Genomic DNA, 20,409 nt, shown 5'->3' on the forward strand with positions numbered 1-20,409 from the left:
AGAAGCGTTATAGGCCGCGTCCACGTATATGCGAATTGGCTGTTCTTTAATTCATTTCTATCCAATTTGCCTTACATGTGAATGTGACCGGCTTTCAGTTGAGCCGGTTCACACATGTGCTGGTTAACTGCGGTGTGGTTTTGAAAAGGTTCCTGTTTTTGGGTACGGTTGTGAATTCAGGGAAAAATTTACACCCGAATCGCTGCTGAACTGGTGAACAGAAACACTCCAGACTGCAAACTGCAGCCGTACATGAGTGAACCCAGCCTGACAGCTTCAGGCATTTTTGTTTAGCCAATAGGAAGCACTAGGGGGCGAAGCGGCAGAGGAAATTAGGGGTGGAGAGCTGCTGTTTGAGCAGAAAACACGCAACAAAATGCTTGTAAAACGCTTTAGTGAGGTGTTTCTATTGAAGTCTATGGGCCAAAAACACTTGTAATCTGCCAAAAAAGAAGCTCATGTACTTTTTTGAGTGACAGGGGCTTTGCTTCGGGTGGCAGAATCCTCAGATGTGAACAGGGGCCATTGAAATTAATAGGATTTGACTTGTTCAGCGTTTTAGAGCTTCAAACAGAAAATCGTTTAGGTATTATTTAAGTATAACCTAATGTTACATTGTTTTTTTTTTTTTTGGTGCGCTACAGATGACCCTCAGAGACGAAAGTGGCTGATGCGTTTCGATGAGTGGACATTCTTCACATCTATAAACCTTGAAAACTGATGTGCAGAACTATTGTATTCCAAGGTAGGTACTTCCTGCCATCCAGGATTCCAAACCTCACAAGGATATGCTCCTGTAGAGTGTTTTTTTTATGATTATACATAGCAATTTTATAGTGTAGGGGGGCTACTACATAATTTTCATCCATTGCATTTACTGATAGAGGTTCATGTGAGGGAACATTTACAAATCTGTATACGAAATATAATCCTCAAAATATGAAACTCTATAAGGTCTAATAAACCTTTTGCCCTTCACTATAATTTGATTTATTCCAGGCCATCTTTTAAAAACAAAGGGCCAGATTCACATAGAAATGTGTTACGCTGCGGCAGCGTAACGTATCCCATTTACGTTACACCGCCGTAAGTTTACAGCGTAAGTGCTTGATTCACAAAGCACTTGCCTGTAAACTTGCAGGGGTGTAGCGTAAATCCGCCCGGCCGAACGTACTGCGCATGCTCCGTCCCTAAAATTTCCCGACGTGCATTGCGCTAAATGACGTCGCAAGGACGTCATTGGTTTTGACGTTAACGTAAATGGCGTCCAGCGCCATTCACTGACAACTTACGCAAACAACGTGAAATTTCAAATTTCAACGCGGGAACGACGCCCATACTTAACATTGGCTAGACCACCTAGAGGGCAGCTTTAGTTTTACGCGACGTATCTCTACTGAAAAGACGTAAATTTAGAGCGACGGGCAAAGCGGACGTTCGTGAATCGGCGTAACTAGTCATTTGCATATTCTACGCCGACCACAATGGAATCGCCACCTAGCGGCCGGCCTAGAATTGCAGCCTAAGATCCGACGGTGTAAGTCACTTACACGGTCGGATCTTAGGGCTATCTATGCATAACCTGATTCTATGAATCAGCCGCATAGATACGACAATCGTATCTCAGAGATACGACGGCGTATCAGGAGATACGCCGTCGTATCTCTTTTGTGAATCTGGCCCATAGTATCATTCTTAAGCGTTCGCTAAGAAGCAACATGTAAACTAAACAATATGTAAATGTAGCACTACCCCCATAGGAGTCACTGATGTCTGAGTTTTCCACTGCTGCACAGCCAGTCACACAGCATTTTCTTCATTCACTCAAACGCAAAAAAAACAACAAAAATGGAGATTCCCCAGGGCAAGGTTCGATGAAGACTTAGAACATCGCTGGGGTAAGGTAGGGTAAGTGTGGGGTTGAATGACCGACTGCAAGACCCCCGGGGGACGAGTAGGAGTGGGGGACGGGGTGCCGCAGACCGGGGGGGAGGGTTTACCCCACCCAAAAACGAAACACCATCAGCTGCCACTGCGCCACTGCCCTCTAATAACCCTGACCCAGATTTAGTGGCTCAGGTTTATCCCTGGGTTAGACTATAAATTGCTTACTCTATACTAGTATCACAATAGAGGGTGCTACATAAAGGTTAGGGCTACACATGAAGCAATATGTAAACTCCACTGTCTTTGCCTCCTTTGCTATGTTTTCCCAGTTTCTCCCAGTAAACCCTTAACAACCACTTTATGCTACAGGTAAGCCTAAACTAAGGCTTACCTGTAGCTACCCAGGATATCTCCTAAACCTGCACAACCAAAGAGCATGTCATCGCACTAGAGCAAACTGAAGCAACAGCACGTATGTGCCGTTGCTTCAGTCAGTGCGCCATTACCAGCAGCTCCCACGCGCATGCCCGGGAGTGATGTCATCACGGAGGGGGGTACGAGGACCGCTGCAGAGGCTTCGATGTGAGGTAAGTAATTCATAATGAGCTAGTATGCTATGCATACTAGCTCATTATGCCTTTGTCTTGCAGTATTTTTTTTTAAAGTGAGATTTAAATTCGAATGGAGAGTTTTCCAAGGTTTTAGTCCACTCAGCTGTACAGGCGGTCCCCTACTTACAATCATCCGACTTACAAACGACTCCTACTTACAAACGGAGGGAGACAACAGGAAGTGATAGAAAATCTACCTCTAGGAAGGGAAATTCACTCCTGTAAAAAGTTATTATGGGGAAAATGTGTCTCCACTGATGCTTTATCACCAATACTTGTTTCCCTAACAACCCAAAAAAATCCAATTGTCATTGGGACAGAAAGTGAGGTGAAATCTTCTGAACAGGGGCACAGACAGCAAAACAAATGTTACAGGGGTGATAACCCTTACCTATGCTATCCAAAATGCTTAAAAAAATTTTTTTGGGCTACACATAAAAAATGTACCTGTTCCGACTTACAAACAGATTCAACTTAACCTCCCTGGCGGTATGATTCTGTCTGGAATTACGTACCAAAAGCGGTACAATTATTTTGCAAGGAAATTTGGCGTTTTATACTGTAGGCCTGTAATTTTTAGAAATAACTCTCTTAAATCTGACCAAGCAAGAGTCTTGTAGGCATCCCGGGTATGATTTTTTTTTAAAACAAAATTATAAATTGTAATATAATAAATAATTATAAATAATTATAACAAATAATAATTATAATAAAAATTATTCAATAATGTAATCAACTCAAAATCACTGAAATGTGCTCAGTTGCAGAATTGTCGCTGTCATTTTTTTTTTTTTTATGACGAATTTCCCCACAAATCGCTATCGCACAATTCTGCAAGTGATTATAATTTATTATCGCTGTTTTCTAGCTGATCTAAAACCATTTTTGACATAAAGGGACACTTTTGGACAATCTACAGTTTTTAGGCAGAAATTACATTTTTTATTTTTATAAAAGTACATGTAGGGCACTGGGCAGACCACTAGGGACAAGGGGGGTGTGTATTTTTTACATACAGTACTGTAATCTATAAGATTACAGTATACTGTATGTAAAGTGTTTGTTTACTTTTTTGAATTTGGCGCCGTTCTCCGCTCCCGTGCGTCGTAACGTCGCAGGGAACGGAGATCGGCGGCACACGGGGAGACTGTGAATCGAGCGAGGAGGTCCCGCTCGCTCACACAGTGGGTGGCATCGCTGGATACAGGGACAAGGTAAGTAACTTGCCTGTGGATCCAGCGAAAGGTAAGCCGCGCCGCTGCACACTCTGCACGTCCAGCCCGAGCGTGACTCGGGGTTACCGATCCTAACATGAAAAACCAACCCCGAGTCACGCTCGGGTTTACCGCCAGGGAGGTTAAAGGGGTAGTATAGGTTCTTTTTTATTTTCTAAATAGGTTTCTTTAAGCTAGTGCATTGTTGGTTCACTTACCTTTTTCGTTCGATTTCTCTTCTAAATGTTTTTTTTTTCTTTGTCTGAATTTCTCACTTCCTGTTTCTCCTCAGTAAGCTTGCCCCCATCATCTGGCTGGGGGTTAGTCAGCCAGAACAGCTTACTGAGGAGGAACAGGAAGTAAGAAATTCAGACAAAGAAAACAAAGAAAAAAAACATTTAGAAGGGAAATGGAAGAAAAAGGTAAGTGAACCAACAATGCACTAGCTTAAAGGAACCTATTTAGAAAATAAAAAATATACTTTACAACCCCTTTAAGAACAAACCTACAGTCCCTTTCTTGTTTGTAACCCGGGGAACCGCCTGTTTATGTTTTAGGGCTGTTTTGCCTGCTTTTTAATAACAGTGTCCTGGCTTGTCCCATCATATCCCCTGTGGGCAGTACTGCCGCTGAACGCGACCCATTTAAGTGAATGCAATGCACTCAGTTGTAGCATGGTGGTGTAATCTTACAGTGTTTAAACATATTGCCTCTCAGCTGCCTGTCAAATAACTTCTGAAAAATTATCCACCATAAATCTCTTTTTTAGAGGGGCAGCATGGTAAGACCTGCCTCAGTCCCATCCTCCTTGATGAATTAGTTCCATCATACACCAGTCTGGATCTGCAGTCTGCTGACACTTATGCCACGTACACACGATCAGAGTTTCCGACAAGAAAAGTTCAATGTGAGCTTTTGGTCGAAAATTCCGACCGTGTGTAAGCCCCATCTGACTTTTTCTGTCGGAATTTCGACAGCAAAAATTTGAGAGCTGGTTTTTTAAATTTTCCGATGGGTTGCAATTCTGACACACAAAAAAACATGCATGCTCTGAATCAGCAGAAGAGCCGCACTGCCTATTGAACTTAATTTTTCTCGGCTCGTTGTAGTGCTGTACGTAACCGCGTTCTTGACGATCGGAACTTCAGACAACATTTGTGTGACCGTGTGTATGCACACACGGTCACAAGTTTGAGACGAAATTCCGTCTAAAAAAAATCCACGATTTTCTTGACAGAAATTCCAATTGTGTGTATGCAGCATTAGACTTCTTGCTTATCTCAGGTCTATTCAGACAGGGACTACCCATGTCCCTCATCGGCTGTCACTGTCAGACATCAGTCTAGCTCTGCAGCATGTGTGTTTAGGCTATCACAGAACCTTGAAGTCCTGACCTCCTGACTGGAAACTTTCTTATTTGTGGGTAAGACCAACCTGTCCCCATTCATTATTCTCCCTTGGGATGCCTGTTCTGATTTTTTGAGGGATCATTTCACTTCTGAAAAAGGATCTCTCTCTGTCACCTACTGCTCTCTACAGTGACAGACAATGCTTCTGCGGAAGGACTTATACAGAAAGAGTTCAATTTAATTGGCTAAACATGCTTCACAAAGAGCATAGCAGTGTCAGCAAACCTTGATAGTGCAGCTTCCATTAATTCTTATGAAGTGCATCACATTGAACTGTAAATGCAGTTTGAAATTGTCGAATCAATAGAACCTTTAGGCTAAATACACTGTGTGCCCTGAGTATCGGGAGGTGTAAATGTTAGGAATACTCATGTATGCACTGATGTTCATGGAGAGTCAGCAATTGCTGTTTTCCTGAGGCGAGGGTCATTGGACAGTCTGTTTGCTCAGATGCAACTAAGTACCATGTATAGGATTATTACCTCAAACCTGACAGTTCCAGACACCGCCATTTAAAATAATTGTTCACAATTGGTGAGTAGCTTGAAGACACATTCAGAAAACAGGGAGCTGTCGACTCAGATATTCTGAAAGAATGATATATTATGAACTAGACAACTATAAGCCTGAAGGTTCTGGCCTGTGTAGCCAGTGACAATATGCTGCCATTTTGTCTCTGAAATAAGAGATGATGACACTGAGCAACATAATAACTGCTCTGTGCTTCTGGTTATTCCTCTTTCCTCTTTAAACAAAAGCACCGCCAGCACGCAAAACGACTATTTTTATTTGTTTTAATGTGTCCCTGTAAAAGCTAGATGTATATAATCTTATCACTATGCCTTAAATCCTTGTCTACCTCTAGAGCCGCCAGTTACTTTCATGGGGTTCTGAAGATACCTCTCACGTCACCGCGGATGTATTCCGCAGGGATTTTTATCTGATGGTGTGTACAGCCATCAGATCAAAATCCGCCAGAGGATTTATCCGCTGGAAACGGTCAGGCGGACCGTTTCCAGCGGAAATCCTCTCGTGTGTACAAGGCCTAAGACTGCTGTAGTCAATCAACGATTTGTGCTTGATTAGCTGCAGTAGAGGGTAGCGGGAACATAGACCCCTGATGTCTCAATAAAGAGGTCCCGTCATCTCCCCATGTATCCCCTATGTGATAGCATAAATTTAAAGGATACATTCACCATTTGTAACATGTTACATGTTACACCCATATTTATAGTGTAAAGCCTCGTACTCACGACCAAGGAACTTCCTCTGCAAAAAAAAAATCCCAGCAAGTTTCTTGCTGGTTTTTGCCGAGAAACTCGGTCGTGTGTACGAGGCCTGACATGTAACAAATGCACTTTGTGCTTTTAATGTATTTTATAAATGTATCCACTGTATTGTTGATTCAATAACCCGTGTGGGATTGTATCAATAAAATAACCTTTTTTTCAACGACTAGTATATAAAGTCCACTTTTGTGTTCCTCCAACATCAATCTTTTTACCTCTAATGAATTGTGTCCTATGTCCTGCTGGCTGCTTTTTCTTGTAGATATCTTCCCTGATATCAAATTCTCCTTGCAGCTGTGAATTTATGGCGCTGCATGGGTTAAGAGCAGCGGCTGTAGCCTTGAAAGTCTCCTGACAACTGTCCTCCCCTTTTACCCTCCCTCCTCCATTAGGAAAAATGCTTGTTTTGGTTTTCCTACAATTCAGCACTTTCTGTGAATGAATGGTAGGATCTCCTCCTCCACTTGCATTGATCTATAAAGAGTCTGTAATCATAGTGACCTCTACAAATCTCATATAATGTGTCTCCATAGCTCCCAACTGTCGCTAATTTGGAGGGACTGTCCCTGATTTGGAGCCTCTTTGCCCCTCATTTGCCCCTCATTTTGGTCTGATCTATATAGTTGTATATAAAATGTACTTTTTATCTTTCAAAAAGTGTTTCCCAGTGCTAAACCTTTTATCCAAATTCTAAATTGCTGCATTTGTACATTTGTACATTTTAAAAGCCAATATAAAGGAATAGTAGTGGTAAAAAAAAAGTAGGGCTGTTACTGATTAAAATTTTCATGTTGTTTTTCAAAATGATTTCTAAAAAAAATAAAGCATAGACATGGATGGTTGAGTTTGCTTTGGATATTAAAAATGAATGAAATATTGTCATGCTCAGATGCAGTGAAGATCTACTTTAACCTCCCTGGCGGTATGATTATTTCAGAAAAAAGGTGCTGAAAGCGGTACCATTATTTGCAAGGAAATTTGGCATTTTATACTGTAGGCCTGTAATTCTTAGGAATAACTCACTTAAATCTGTCCAAACAAGAGTCTAGTAGGCATCTTGGGTATGAAATTTTTTTAAAAACAAAATTATAAATTATAATATAATAAATAATTATAAATAATTATAACAAATAATAATATAATTATAATAAAAATTATTCAATAATGTAATCAACTCGAAATCACTGAAATTTACTCAGTTGCAGAATATTCGCTGTCATTACTTTTATTTTTTTATGACGAATTTCCCCACAAATCGCTATCGCACAATTCTGCAAGTGATTATAATTTATTATCGCTGTTTTCTAGCTGCTCTAAAACCATTTTTGACATAAAGGGACACTTTTTGGTTGCTATGGACAATCTACAGTTTGCAGGCAGAAAGAACAGTTTTTATTATATAAAAGAACATGTAGAGCACTGGGCAGACCACTAGGGACAAGGGGGGGGTGTATTTTTTACATACAGTACTGTAATCTATAAGATTACAGTATACTGTATGTAAGGTGTTTGTTTACCTTTTTGAATTTGGCGCCGTTCTCCGCCCCCGTGCGTTGTAACGTCGCAGGGAACGGAGATCGGCGGCACACAGAGGCACTGTGTGAATCGAGCGAGCTCCCGCTCGCTCACACAGCGCGGTGGCATCGCTGGATCCAGGGACAAGGTAAGTAAACCAAGCCTGTGGATTCTGCGAGGCGAGCCCGAGTAGAAAAATGTAACCCCGAGTCAGACTCGGGAATACCGCCAGGGGGGTTAAAGTGGTTATTAAGCCACTCTAACCTGTATAAGACATCAGCACTGCCTCCTATTGTAGTGTCCCCCTCTGTGTGTGATTTAAAAAATAAATGCTGCAAATACCTAATTTCACTGCAGAGATTGTGATCACATGACTGGCCAGCTTTCTCCTTTCCTCCTCTGAGAGATGCAGTGGGTGGGGCTCAGATTCCCCTGCTGATGTCAGTTTGGAGGGGAGGAGGAGAGAGCTGGCTAGTCATGTAATCGCAATCTCGGCTCTTAAATGGTATTTACAGCATTTATATTTATAAATCATTCACAGAGGGGGACACTGCAATAGGAGGCAGTGCTGATGGTGTATACAGGTTAGTGTTATTAGAGCAGCAGGAGGGGGAGGGGTGGCTCACACACAGACAGAGAGGGGAGGGGGAGGAGGACACAGGAGCAGAGAGGAGAGCAGATATCAGGCTGCTAATGATGGAGACACGTAAACTGACCACAGTGTCAGGGCTCAGCAGCCATGATACACCGTGGTCAGTTTACAGAGGGGTGGGGAGAAACTGGTAGGATCAGGCAGGTTTTTTAGGTGTTACAGTGGGCCAAATGACACAGGACAAGCACTGTGTCATATAAAATGCTTTAAAGGTGCATGATCCATTTTTTGGGGGAGTTAAACGCTTTAAGCATTTCTTGGCTGTGTTCATAAAGCCTCTGCTGCAGCCTCTCAACTCATGACTTGCTACAAAGTTACAATGTTGCAGTCTGATCACTGTGTGGAAGGAACATACACAAATGCTTCCTGCTTCCTGCAACAGACTGATAATAGAATCTCAGCCTAGGTATAAGTCACTTGACAAAAGATCAAGGACTGTTTTAATAAATAGTACCTTTGCCCATGTCCACTAATTTGTACTGAATTATTTTCCAATATTGCACCTACTTTTTATCCAGGAAAACCATACTGACAAGCCCAGACATTGTGCATTGTCCTGTTTTCCCCCCAATGTTCCCCCACTGCACGTGCTGCTGTCCCATGCTACCATCTTCTCATCATCAGGAGCCAGCTGTCTCATCTAGGTTCTTGCAGCCAGTCCCCCGATGACACAGCACCAGAAAAATCTTACTGATCTGTTGGGAAGATTCCCGCAGACTGTCCTAGGAAGCTGTAGAGGAGACTTTACATCATTTTTTAATAGGTAAAAAATAAAGGCAGGAGATGGGTCAACTATAAGTATGAAAAAAATAATAATGATAAGGTAAAGTAAAAACTTAAAAACAAAAACAAATAAAACAGTGGGCTTTTTATGTTGTGCAGGGGAAGGATTGGGGTTGAGGAAAGTGTTTGCACACTGTTGAATGAAGGTCTTCTTTATTAATAAGTGCTGTTCGTTTTTTATTATAACATTTTTGGATATTGTGATATCAGAAATGGATTCATGCAGATTTGTAAAGTTAATGAGAATACAGTATAAATGAGGTAATCACATGAATAAATTAAAATAGTTTCACCTGTTTTATGATCATCTAAAGCGGAGTGCCACCCTAAAAAAAAAAAAAAAGTTTCATCAGCAGCTTCCCTTTATTATGAGAAAAAAATTAATCTGTAGAAAAAAAAAAATTCTACCTTGAAAATAGCTGTTACTATGCAGATTTCCTAATCTGCCTAGTTTCTAGTCCTCGGTGGATGAACTTCCATTCCTAATCCCCCATGGCCTCCTGGGAAATGATGACACTAATTTCCCAGGAGTCTCTGGGCATTACTGTTCTGAAAAATCGCGTTATTTCCATACATGACAGCGGGCGGGGCGGGACGTTCCTCCTTCTCCACCCGTTGTCATGGCAACAATCCAAACTAACGGCGCTACAAGCTCTGTTATACTGTGCATGCGCGAGATCAAGAGGTGCATGCTGATTACCCAGCATGCACCTCTCTCGGAAAATACAGGAAGACACATGAACTGGGCTTCATAATGCCCACAGCTAAAATGGAAACTGCCACAAGGTCCCTGACAAGATATCAGGTAAGTGTCTGCTATTGACTATTCATGTACCAATCACGCATTAATAATATGTTTTAATGAATATTTATAGTAAAGTATTTGAGATTACAAAAAAATAAAAAATGTTATGCCCGTAACCCCGCTTTAAGATGGTGATTGTAAATAATATATATCTTAAATGTTTGTTTTAATACAGATGCACGATAGGAGAAGGCAATCTGAAGAAGGTTCATCTGCTTCAGGACATGGTAATAGAATTAAAAAGCAATAGTCTGTTTACATTTCAATAAATCCATCTTTTTACTGGTATACAGATGGCTTTATAGGAAATACCATATGGTTTATACAAGCTATACTACCACAACCATCATTTTCCAAAGTTCAAAAATCATGCAAGCCTGATTTTCGAACCTGACCTTCCTAATAAAATCTGTGGGCATTTTCCAACCCCCAGTAGTGGAGGTACCCATTTATGGGTTGAAACATGATTGCTAAGCGAAGAGCTAATTGCTTTTACTACACTCATTTCAAAATTCAAAAAAATTCATGTTGAGTTTAGTTTCACATCATAGCTTTTTATGTGAGTCAAAATTGGACTGGCAGAAATATTTGTAGAGTATATCTATTTGTACTCAACAATTTCATTCAGAGAATATTCAGTCATGTGCAAGGAAAATAAAAAGTCAGCTGGGGTTTACAGTGAAAAATTGGATTGCGAGTAACGCAGTTAAGGAGCGTTTCGCAATATGAGCGCTGTTTTAAAAAAAATCCTGACTCGGTTTGTCTCGCAAAACTAGCAGGATTCAAGCCACAGATGTGTGCAGCACCGCTTTTGGCCTGAGGTGGGGGGGGGGGGGGGGGGGCGATGGAGCCGAGCGGAGCAGATACTCTGCTCATAAAACTTTCCGCTCTTAGGCGCCCCTCACCTCTGTCCACATGCGGTATTGCATGCCATTGAAGTCAATGTGGAACAATTTGTTTTAGTTTCCATTGACTTCTATGGGGAAACTCGCTTTGATATGCAAGTGCTTTGGATTACGAGCATTCTCCTGGAACAGATTATGCTTGTAATCCAAGGTTCTACTGTATTTACTAAAACTGAAAAGTGCAAAGTCTGCATAGCAACCAGACAGATTACATTTTTTTTGTCAAAGCTTAATTGAATAAGCTGAAGTTAAAATCTGTTTGACTACCATGCACAACTGCACCAGATTCCGAATGCTCCAGTTTTAGTAAATCTCCCTCGGTAGTTTTATTTGCATACAATTGAATGATGGAAGTCAGTAGAGTTTCACCTCTTTTACTAAGCTTTGGGAAAATTCACTTGAAACATGAACAGCCTGTTTGTGTTTAGTAAATTAACCGCAAGATGTTGATCATTAGTTGATACCGCACTATTCTCACAAGAGTATAAAAACTGTGTTGTATTATAGACATGTAGCTAGATTCAGATAGCCTGGCTTAATTTTGAGGCGGCGTAGCGTATCGCATATACGCTACGCCGCCGTAAGTCAGAGAGGCAAGTGCTGTATTCACAAAGCCGTGGACATATCCCAGCGTGCATTGCTCCAAAGTACGCCGCAAGGATGTATTGGTTTCGACATGAACGTAAATTACGTCCAGCCCCATTCACGAACGACTTATTACTTACTTTACAAATTTTGACGTGGGAACGACGGCCATACTTAACATTGGCTAGGCCAGCTATTTGTTCGACTAACTTTACGCCGGAAAAAGCCTTACGTAAACGACATAAAAAAATGCGCCGGGCGCACGTACGTTTCTGAATCGGCGTATCTAGCACATTTGCATATTCTACACCGAAATCAACGGAAGCGCCACCTAGCGGCCAGCGTAAATATGCACCCTAAGATACGACGGCGTAGGAGACTTACGCCGCTCGTATCTTAGCCTAATTTAAGCGTATCTGGTTTCCAGAATACGCTTAAATTTACGACGGCGTAGATTCAGAGTTACGACGGCGTATCTACTGATCCGCCGGCGTAACTGTCTCTGAATCCAGCTAATGGATTATATCTCTCTATTTCTCAGTATCTTTCCATCAAAAGTTGGAAAAGTAAGCCCTACCCCGTATCCAAGTAATATTAATCTCAAATCCATCCCTATCAGAACTGTCATGTTGGCTAAGTCTAAAGATATGTGGGTAGAAAAAAAACAAGAAATTGGAAAGCTGGGGCAGAAATGACTTGACAAGGCTGAGTTACTTGAGCTGAGTTTCTGGAGCCAGATAGATCAGAGATGCAGAGCTGACAATCTGTTCCTGTAATCAAGGCAGGGATGGATGAGTGCACACTGATGACAGTAAAATTCTGGCTTCTTTGTTGCAATGATCAACATATCCATAGAATCACAATACACAGATTAGGAACACATGTTAATGTGTTTCATGCTACAAGCGCCCAATTGTAACATACCACTGACAGGTCCACAGCCATTTAAATCACATTATACTGTATCTGATCACATCTCTCAGCCTAACCCAATCAGTAAGCAAATCTCCCAAATTCACAGACACTCATAATATTTAATGTTATAATATATATATTTATATAAAATAGTATATGTTAACATTCTCTAATATTAATATATGTTCCTTTACTGCAGATGTGGATAAGAAAAATGAGGTTAAATTGGATGGCAGTAACAGGTAAGTTTTATCTGTGGTAGTCTTACTATTTACTATACCATTTCTGGATGTGGCACTGACTTATAATAATTGACCACAAATCTTCTAGTTATCAAACTGCACTGGGCACACACAAATTGTTGTCATTGTTCCAATATTCCGAAACTAACATAAATAGTAGTTTTTAGCTTTAATCTGAATAATGGGATCAAATTGAAGATAAAAGTAATAGGATGGATTGGAAAACTCACATTAGTGTCAAGTCGATCCACTGGTATATGGATCAAGTTATTTAAAGTGAAATTTTAAGTGATAGGATTAATGAAGGCAAATTGGACAATTGGTTTGCAGGGGACTATTGTTTCAGACATCAGAATGATTAACAATTGTATCCAGTGGTAAATTGCATGAAAAATATATTACTATATGTATGGTGATAATTACTTGGTATGGTCAGAAGAATTACTTAGAAAGGTGCACTAATTTTCCAAAGAGTTTAGTGAATGTGGTGACCCTTCATTCTGTAAAAAAAATACCCAAACAGGTGCAAGGAATATATATATATATATATATAAAAAAACAGCATCTTTGCTTGCACATGATTGAATGATGGAAATCAGCAGAACTTCATTAAAGGGGTTGTAAAGGTACAATTTTTTCCCCTAAATAGCTTACTTTACCTTAGTGCAGTCCTCCTCCACTTACCTCATCCTTCCATTTTGCTTTTAAATGTCCTTATTTCTTCTGAGAAATCCTCACTTCCTGTTCTTCTGTCTGTAACTCCACACAGTAATGCAAGGCTTTCTCCCTGGTGTGGAGTTTCGTGCTCGCCCCCTCCCTTGGACTATGGGAGAGTCAGGACGCCCACTAACACACAGCTCCTTTATCTATCTGCAACGTAGAGAGCTTCCTGACTCTCCTGTAGTCCAAGGGAGGGGGCGAGCATGACACTCCACACCAGGGAGAAAGCCTTGCATTACTATGCGGAGTTACAGACAGAAGAACAGGAAGTGAGGATTTCTTAGAAGAAATAAGGACATTTAAAAGCAAAATTGAAGGATGAGGTAAGTGAAGGAGGACTGCACTAAGGTAAAGGAAGCTATTTAGGGAAAAAAATTGTACCTTTACAACCCCTTTAAGCTCTCAGGAAAATTAGTGCAACTGTACTTGCAAAGTCCTTAGTCTATTTGCCTTTAGTAAACCAACCCCTCTGCATCTATTAAACTGGATATCTGAAACAGTGCATACCACAATCTGCAGCTTTAAACCCAAAATATAGCTTTCAGTATTTTTGACATTATGGGGGAGATTTACTAAAGCTGGTGCACGCAGAATTTAGTTAATCTGTGCATATTGACCAATCAGCTTCTAGGTTTTATTGTCAAAGCTGAAGTTAGAAAGTGATTGAGTGCAATGCATAGTTTTAACAGACTCTGTGTGCACCAGTTTTAGTAAATCTTCCCCTATGTCTCATTCTATACCGTTTTCTTAAGCAATTTTTTTTTTTAAATCTATTGCTAGGCAGGCTGGTTGCTAATTTGTAACGCGGTGGTTTAACTTTGTTAGCCTACAATAGGAAGAGCTGATCCTGACATGATCACCAGATTAGAAACGTTGAATTTTTTTTTATAAAAATGATTTTTTGACAAAAACTGTATACAATGAAGCACGTTGCCAGATATGTTGTAAAACTTTTGCAAATGCTAGGACTCTGCTAATGTCTATCTAAATGTCTGATAATACACCAAGAGCTTGATTTACTAAAACTGGAGAGTGCAAAATCTGGTCCAGCTCTGCAAAGAAACCAACCACCTTCCATGTTTTATTGTCAAATCTTAATTGGATAAGCAGAAGTTAGAAGCTGATTGGCTACCATGCACAGCTGTACCAGATTTTGCACTCTCCAGTTTTAGTAAATCATCAACCCCAGTAAATAAGTATTTTTACTTGGCCAGTAGTTAAATGGTGAGGACAACTATTGGTCTTAACACAGAGGCCCCTATGTAACTCTATTTATTACTTATACGACATGTCTATCTAATGAAAGGGGGGCACAAATTTGGGGCCCACCTGTGTGAGGTTGTGGTCAGCACACCTTATTGCTTTAACAGGCTATTTAAATGTATTTGTCAGGGACAGGCAGGTTAGAGATTACTGTCTCTTTAAATGTGTTAATTACAGGTCCAAAAAGATCCAATAGGATTATTGGAAATATGCTGGAAGCCTGAGATTGTCTATAAAAGGGCAGTTGGTGTGGGGCTTATTCCTTTTACCCTGGATCGGAGCAGCAGTGGAAGAACTGCGGAAGAACGGAGCAATGAGGTTACCTCCAGTCATGGAATCCCTGGTCAGGCAGTTCCTGGATAAAGCCAGAAATGAAGGAGGAGAAGCATGGCTGCGCCGCTGTCTACCGCTTTCTTAAGGAGAATGCTGAAGAACAGCGGGAGAAGACAACAGCAGGCAGTATGTCGGCAGAGGGTTTGTGGGCACATAGGAGAAGTGTGGGCTAGTGAGAGAAAGAGCTTGCCCTGAGTATGAGACAGCGTTGCAGCATCCCACCGGAGAGATACAGCCCAGCAGCAGGGGAAGCTTCGAATAGCGTTGAAGGAAGGAAGGAAGCGGCGGAAGATAGCAGCGGATTGTCGGATCAGGGCCGCCGCTCAAGCAAGAAGAGGCGGACCATTTTACTGTTGCCAGGGAATAGAGGTGGAAGGCGGGGCAAACCAGACAGCCCGCGGCATTGGAAACAAGGGGGCGACCATCCTCTCCACGGGCGCCCAGATTGCAGGAGACTTTCCAGGCGCCTTTGCAGCAGAAGGAATGCAGTGAAGCATTCAAGCAGGTGGCACCCCTGGCTGGGAGAGATCAGCTGGCTCCTGTTCAAGGTCTGCTGCTAGAAGGGATGGCTCAGCAAGAGACAGGGCAGCCCCCAGTAGCTGGTGAGTTGTCACAGTTTAATGTGCTGGCTGATTTAGTGGGTTCTCTGTCTTCTCTAGATAAATCTTTATCTCCTGCTTTTAACCCTGTCAATACTGCTCCTTCAGTTTCTGTTTCTTCCTCAGCTCCTGCTATAACTCTGCTACTCTCTCACAGTTTAGTACCGTTGGTTAATAGGATGCAGAATAATTTATCGGTCTCTGAAACAGCAAATGCAGCGGTGTCTGCCAGGAATATGATTCTTGAAGCCTGCATGAAGGAAGCTATGCCCTGTGAAATTTCTCCTCTAGGGTATCATTTAAGCATGTCAGTGAAAGAGAATATATGGAAAGGGGATTTTATAGATACAATAAAACCTTGGTTTGAGAGTAACTTGGTTTGAGAGTATTTTGCAAGACAAGCAACTGTAGCGCTACCCCCGGAGGAGCTGCTGATTAGATTTGAGATCGGCATATTTAAGTTACCTCTTTACTGGGTCTAGGGGTGATGGTGGTGTTCAGAGCAATAATAGAATGTCCAGGACCGTTAGTTGACGTTTTCAATGCTTTATTCTCTGGTCAAACACGACCAACATACAAACTTGAGGTGGACAGGATAGGTTGGTGAAGGAAGAGCAACTTCACAGAATCAGGCTATGGATAGTAAAGGCAGTCTTGCCTTCTGTATTTGTATTCGTCTACATCGCCTGGTAGGCCATAGTGGCCTACCAGGATGCCCCGCGAGGGAAAATGCCTCCAATTGGCTGCTGGGAAGAAGTGGCTCTGCCTGGACCCCTCTGGTGCCACCTGCCGCCCAGAGATGAGACTGCATCTCTGGAGCACAGACTGACTCACAGGACAATGCAGATTTGGCGACAGCCACATTTAACAAATTAACGAATGAGAGCAACATAACTCTCTCATTCCCCCACTAAATTTAAACATAGCACCTGTACGAAAGTACACAGGCGGTACATACTCCCCCCCCACTTGAAATGACACTGTCCCCAGTGTCCTAAGGCATTCATGCCTGAATGCCAGCCTGATATCTGCTAAAAACTGTAAAGAAAGTAAAAAAAGAGAGAAAAAAAACATTTGCATAATTTTAAATTACAAATACTAATGTCCTTAAAACATGGTAGCAAGAACTATGACATTACACCACATTATCATCACATACACAGCCCTATCTATCTATGCTGCCCATTCTCCGACAGTGTTGACAGTAGGTGGGTCCAATAACCTGCATAGGAAATATAAAAAAAAACATACACACAAAATATAAATACTCTGATATATTAAGAATTCTGCCATTTACAATTTCCAAGGTCAGAATTGAAACTGCACCCTCTCGTCAGAGAATGAAATTTCCCTTCCTCCCAAGGAGTTTTACCATAAGTGCTGAGCATTATTTTCGCTTTAGCTGCAAGAAATAAAACAATATATATACACTTCAGTCATGCAATAAGAACGTTGCAGAACACTGCCCCTAGCGGTCAGTGCGCTGGCATCACTGGCAGTTCAAGTTTAATTTAAAAGATATAGCAGCAAGAGGGAAATAAAAAATAAGACATTCCCTTCACTGAGTCCTCTTTCGAGGCATAACACAGGCATAAGACCTATTTATAGAAACACGGGTCTGGCAGGATAATAATGTCACCTTCTGCAGTTGTAGAAGTGACCGAAAAGACCTGGGACTAGATTCATAAAGTCCGCCGTAAGTTTGTGCGGGCGTAGCGTATCTGAGATACGCTACGCCGCCGTAACTTAGTGAGCACAACTGTATGGGCCAGATTCACAAAGAGATACGACGGTGTATCTACAGATACACCATCGTATCTCTGACGTAAACTGGTCCTATTTATGCGCCTGATTCATAGAATCAGATACGCATAGATAGGGCTAGATCCGACAGTGTTACACTGTGTTACACTGTCGGATCTATTTTTAAATTTAAAAATGGCGCCGGGGGCGTTCCCGCTGATTTACAAGAAATAATATGTAAATCAGCGAGATACGCAAATTCACGAACGTACGCGGACCCGACGCAGTCTTCTTACGACGTTTCCGTAGCGCCGTACCCGTCGTATACTTACCCTTTCTTTTATCAGGCGCAGCCAATGTTAAGTATAGCCGGCGTTCCCGCGTCGAATTTGAATTTTTTAACGTCGTTTGCGTAAGTCGTTCTCGAATACGGACGGACGTCGTTTACGTAAGCATCGCAACCACTGACGTCCTAGTGACGTCAGTGGGAGCAATGCACGCCGGGAAATTTCGCGGACGGCGCCTGCACATTTAAATCGGCGCGGGAACGCGCCTGATTTAAATATGACACTCCCCTAGCCGCGGAATTTGAATTCCGCTGGGGGATTTAGGATCCGCCGTCGCAAGTTTGGAGGTAAGTGGTTTGTGAATTAGCCACTTGCCTCCTAAACTTGCGGGAGCGGATCTTAATTCACGTAGATCGAGTCGCGTCACTGGGAACACAATGCTTGCCCAGTAACTGAGCAGGGACATGGAGCTCTGTGTGTAAACACAGAGCTCCACGTCCTGTCAGGGAGAGAGGAGACCGATCTGTGTCTCTTGTATATAGGGACACAGATCGGTCACCTCCCCCAGTCACCCCCTCCCCCTACAGTTAGAACACTCAATAGGCTACACATTTAACCCCTTCCCCGACCCCTAGTGGTTAACCCCTTTCCTGCCAGTCACATTTATACAGTAATCAATGCATATTTATAGCACTGTTCACTGTATAAATGTGAATGGTCCCAAAAATGTGTCAAAAGTTTTCGATGTGTCCGCTATAATGTTGCAGTCCCCAAAAAAATGCAGATCGCTGCCATTCCTAGTAAAAAAGGGGGGTGGCATGCAATCTCATGGAAAAGGGGGGACACAAATTTGGGGCCCACCTGTTTGAGATAGTGGCTAGCACACCTTATGGCTTTAACAGGCTATTTAAATGTATTTGTCAGGGACAGGCAGGTTAGAGGCTACTGTCTATTTAAATATGTTAATTGTAGGTCCAAGAAGATCAAATAGGATTATTGGAAATATGCTGGAAGCCTGAGATTTCCTATAAAAGGCCAGTTGTTGTGGGGCTTATTCCTTTTCCCCTGGACCGGAGCAGCAGCGGAAGAACTGCCTCCCTCCGTCCCTAGTCACGGGCACTATTTATGTGGTTGGCTCACCTTGGATTTCCAGGCGGGACATGTTTTGTATATGTAGAACGTTGGTGACTAAATTATTATTTAACAATAAAATGAAATACAATTGTTTTGTTTTATGTAAACCAATAAAGGTGCCGAGGCCAAAATGTTGCCAAAAAATGGAATGGTGTCTATTATTTTGGATTGTAGCTGGGGAATTGGTTTTATTTTGGGGGGGGCGGTTGGCCTACAATCTCAATCTAGTTCCAATAAAATGTTCACTTTTCATGACTCATAAAGTATATATAATTAAGTCTGTTTATTAATTGGATAGAGGACATGAATAATAGGAATATTATATATGGTCGTACCTGTGTGGTCTGTGTTCTAAGATTTCTTCTTAACTGTTTTATTAGATCATGTCCAGTTTACATATTATTTTCAGATTTATACAAATCTTTGAAACACAATTACTTTTTAACATTTTTATACAGCATGCAGCAAAGTAGTGGCATTTGAACGTCATAAGACAAAGATCCTGATCCTGAAGATTTTAAGTTTTATACTAAATGTTTCTGCTAAAGTGGCCGATGATGACATGTATAAAGATGCGGATTCACCAGTATATTTTAAGTGCCGAGCAGAGATAATAGTTTGAAGTATATATGAGATCAACACATTATTCTACTTCTCAAATCAGAAGATTATCTTTTCAGAGAAGATTATTTTTGTTTTATTCTAAACCCGCATATCTATTATTTCTTGGATGTAAAGAAATAATATTATCGGATATTGCCACATTGCGGATGTTGCCCGGTCTATAGCAAGTTATCATTTTGTTCTACCCTAATGTGCTTGGATCTACAATGCAGTGGACTTCAAACACTTTTCTAATGGATGGTAACTATACAATATTTTTTGGAAAGAGATGTTGGTAGAAAAATAGCTATATAGGAAATCTGAGAGATGAAGAAATCCATCAAACCTGTCATGTTTTCCATGCATTATTACAATGATTACCGGTACATATATAGAGGACATTGAGCTAAGGCCTTGTACACACGAGAGGATACCCGCTGAAAACAGTTCGCCGGACCGTTTCCAGTGGATAAATCCTCTGGCGGATTTTGATCTGATGGCTGTACACACCATCAGATCAAAATCCCCGCAGAATACATCCGCGGTGACGTGGCCGCGCCATCGCCGCGACGATGACGCAGCGACGGCGCGACCCTGGAAGGTAAATACTTCCACGCATGCGTCGAATCATTACGACGCATGTGAGGGATGGGATCGGACGGACTTATCCGGTGAGTCTGTACAGACGACCGGATAAGTCCGGCGGACTGGATTCCAGCGGATAGATTTCTTAGCATGCTAAGAAATTTTTATCCGCTGAAAATCCGTCGGCTGGATTTTTATCCGCTGGAAAATGTCCGCTCGTGCCTACACCCGACCGGATCTATCTGCTGGAACTGATCCGCGGATCAATCCCAGCGGATAGATCCGGTCGTGTGTACGGGGCCTAAGAGTGTGGATTCCACTGCAGATAAA

At 41.7% G+C, this 20,409-nt stretch overlaps 1 protein-coding gene across 2 annotated transcripts in view; it reads left to right on the forward strand.

The window, feature by feature from the left end:
- ZDBF2 (zinc finger DBF-type containing 2) overlaps nucleotides 1-20,409 on the forward strand; it is a 71,650-nt gene that overhangs the window by 17,455 nt on the left and 33,786 nt on the right. Inside the window, exons 2-4 of one of the 2 annotated variants that reach the window (XM_040357300.1) lie at nucleotides 645-745; nucleotides 10,341-10,392; nucleotides 12,770-12,812. In XM_040357300.1, the coding sequence (XP_040213234.1) occupies nucleotides 10,341-10,392; nucleotides 12,770-12,812 (95 nt within the window). In that variant the 5' untranslated portion in view covers nucleotides 645-745. Of the gene's footprint in view, nucleotides 1-644; nucleotides 746-10,340; nucleotides 10,393-12,769; nucleotides 12,813-19,349; nucleotides 19,756-20,409 lie in introns of those variants that run through there. The other variant, XM_040357301.1, reaches the window with a different exon arrangement.

The sequence above is a fragment of the Rana temporaria genome, chromosome 6, assembly GCF_905171775.1.
Source record: "Rana temporaria chromosome 6, aRanTem1.1, whole genome shotgun sequence".
In the NCBI taxonomy this organism is placed as follows: domain Eukaryota; kingdom Metazoa; phylum Chordata; class Amphibia; order Anura; family Ranidae; genus Rana; species Rana temporaria.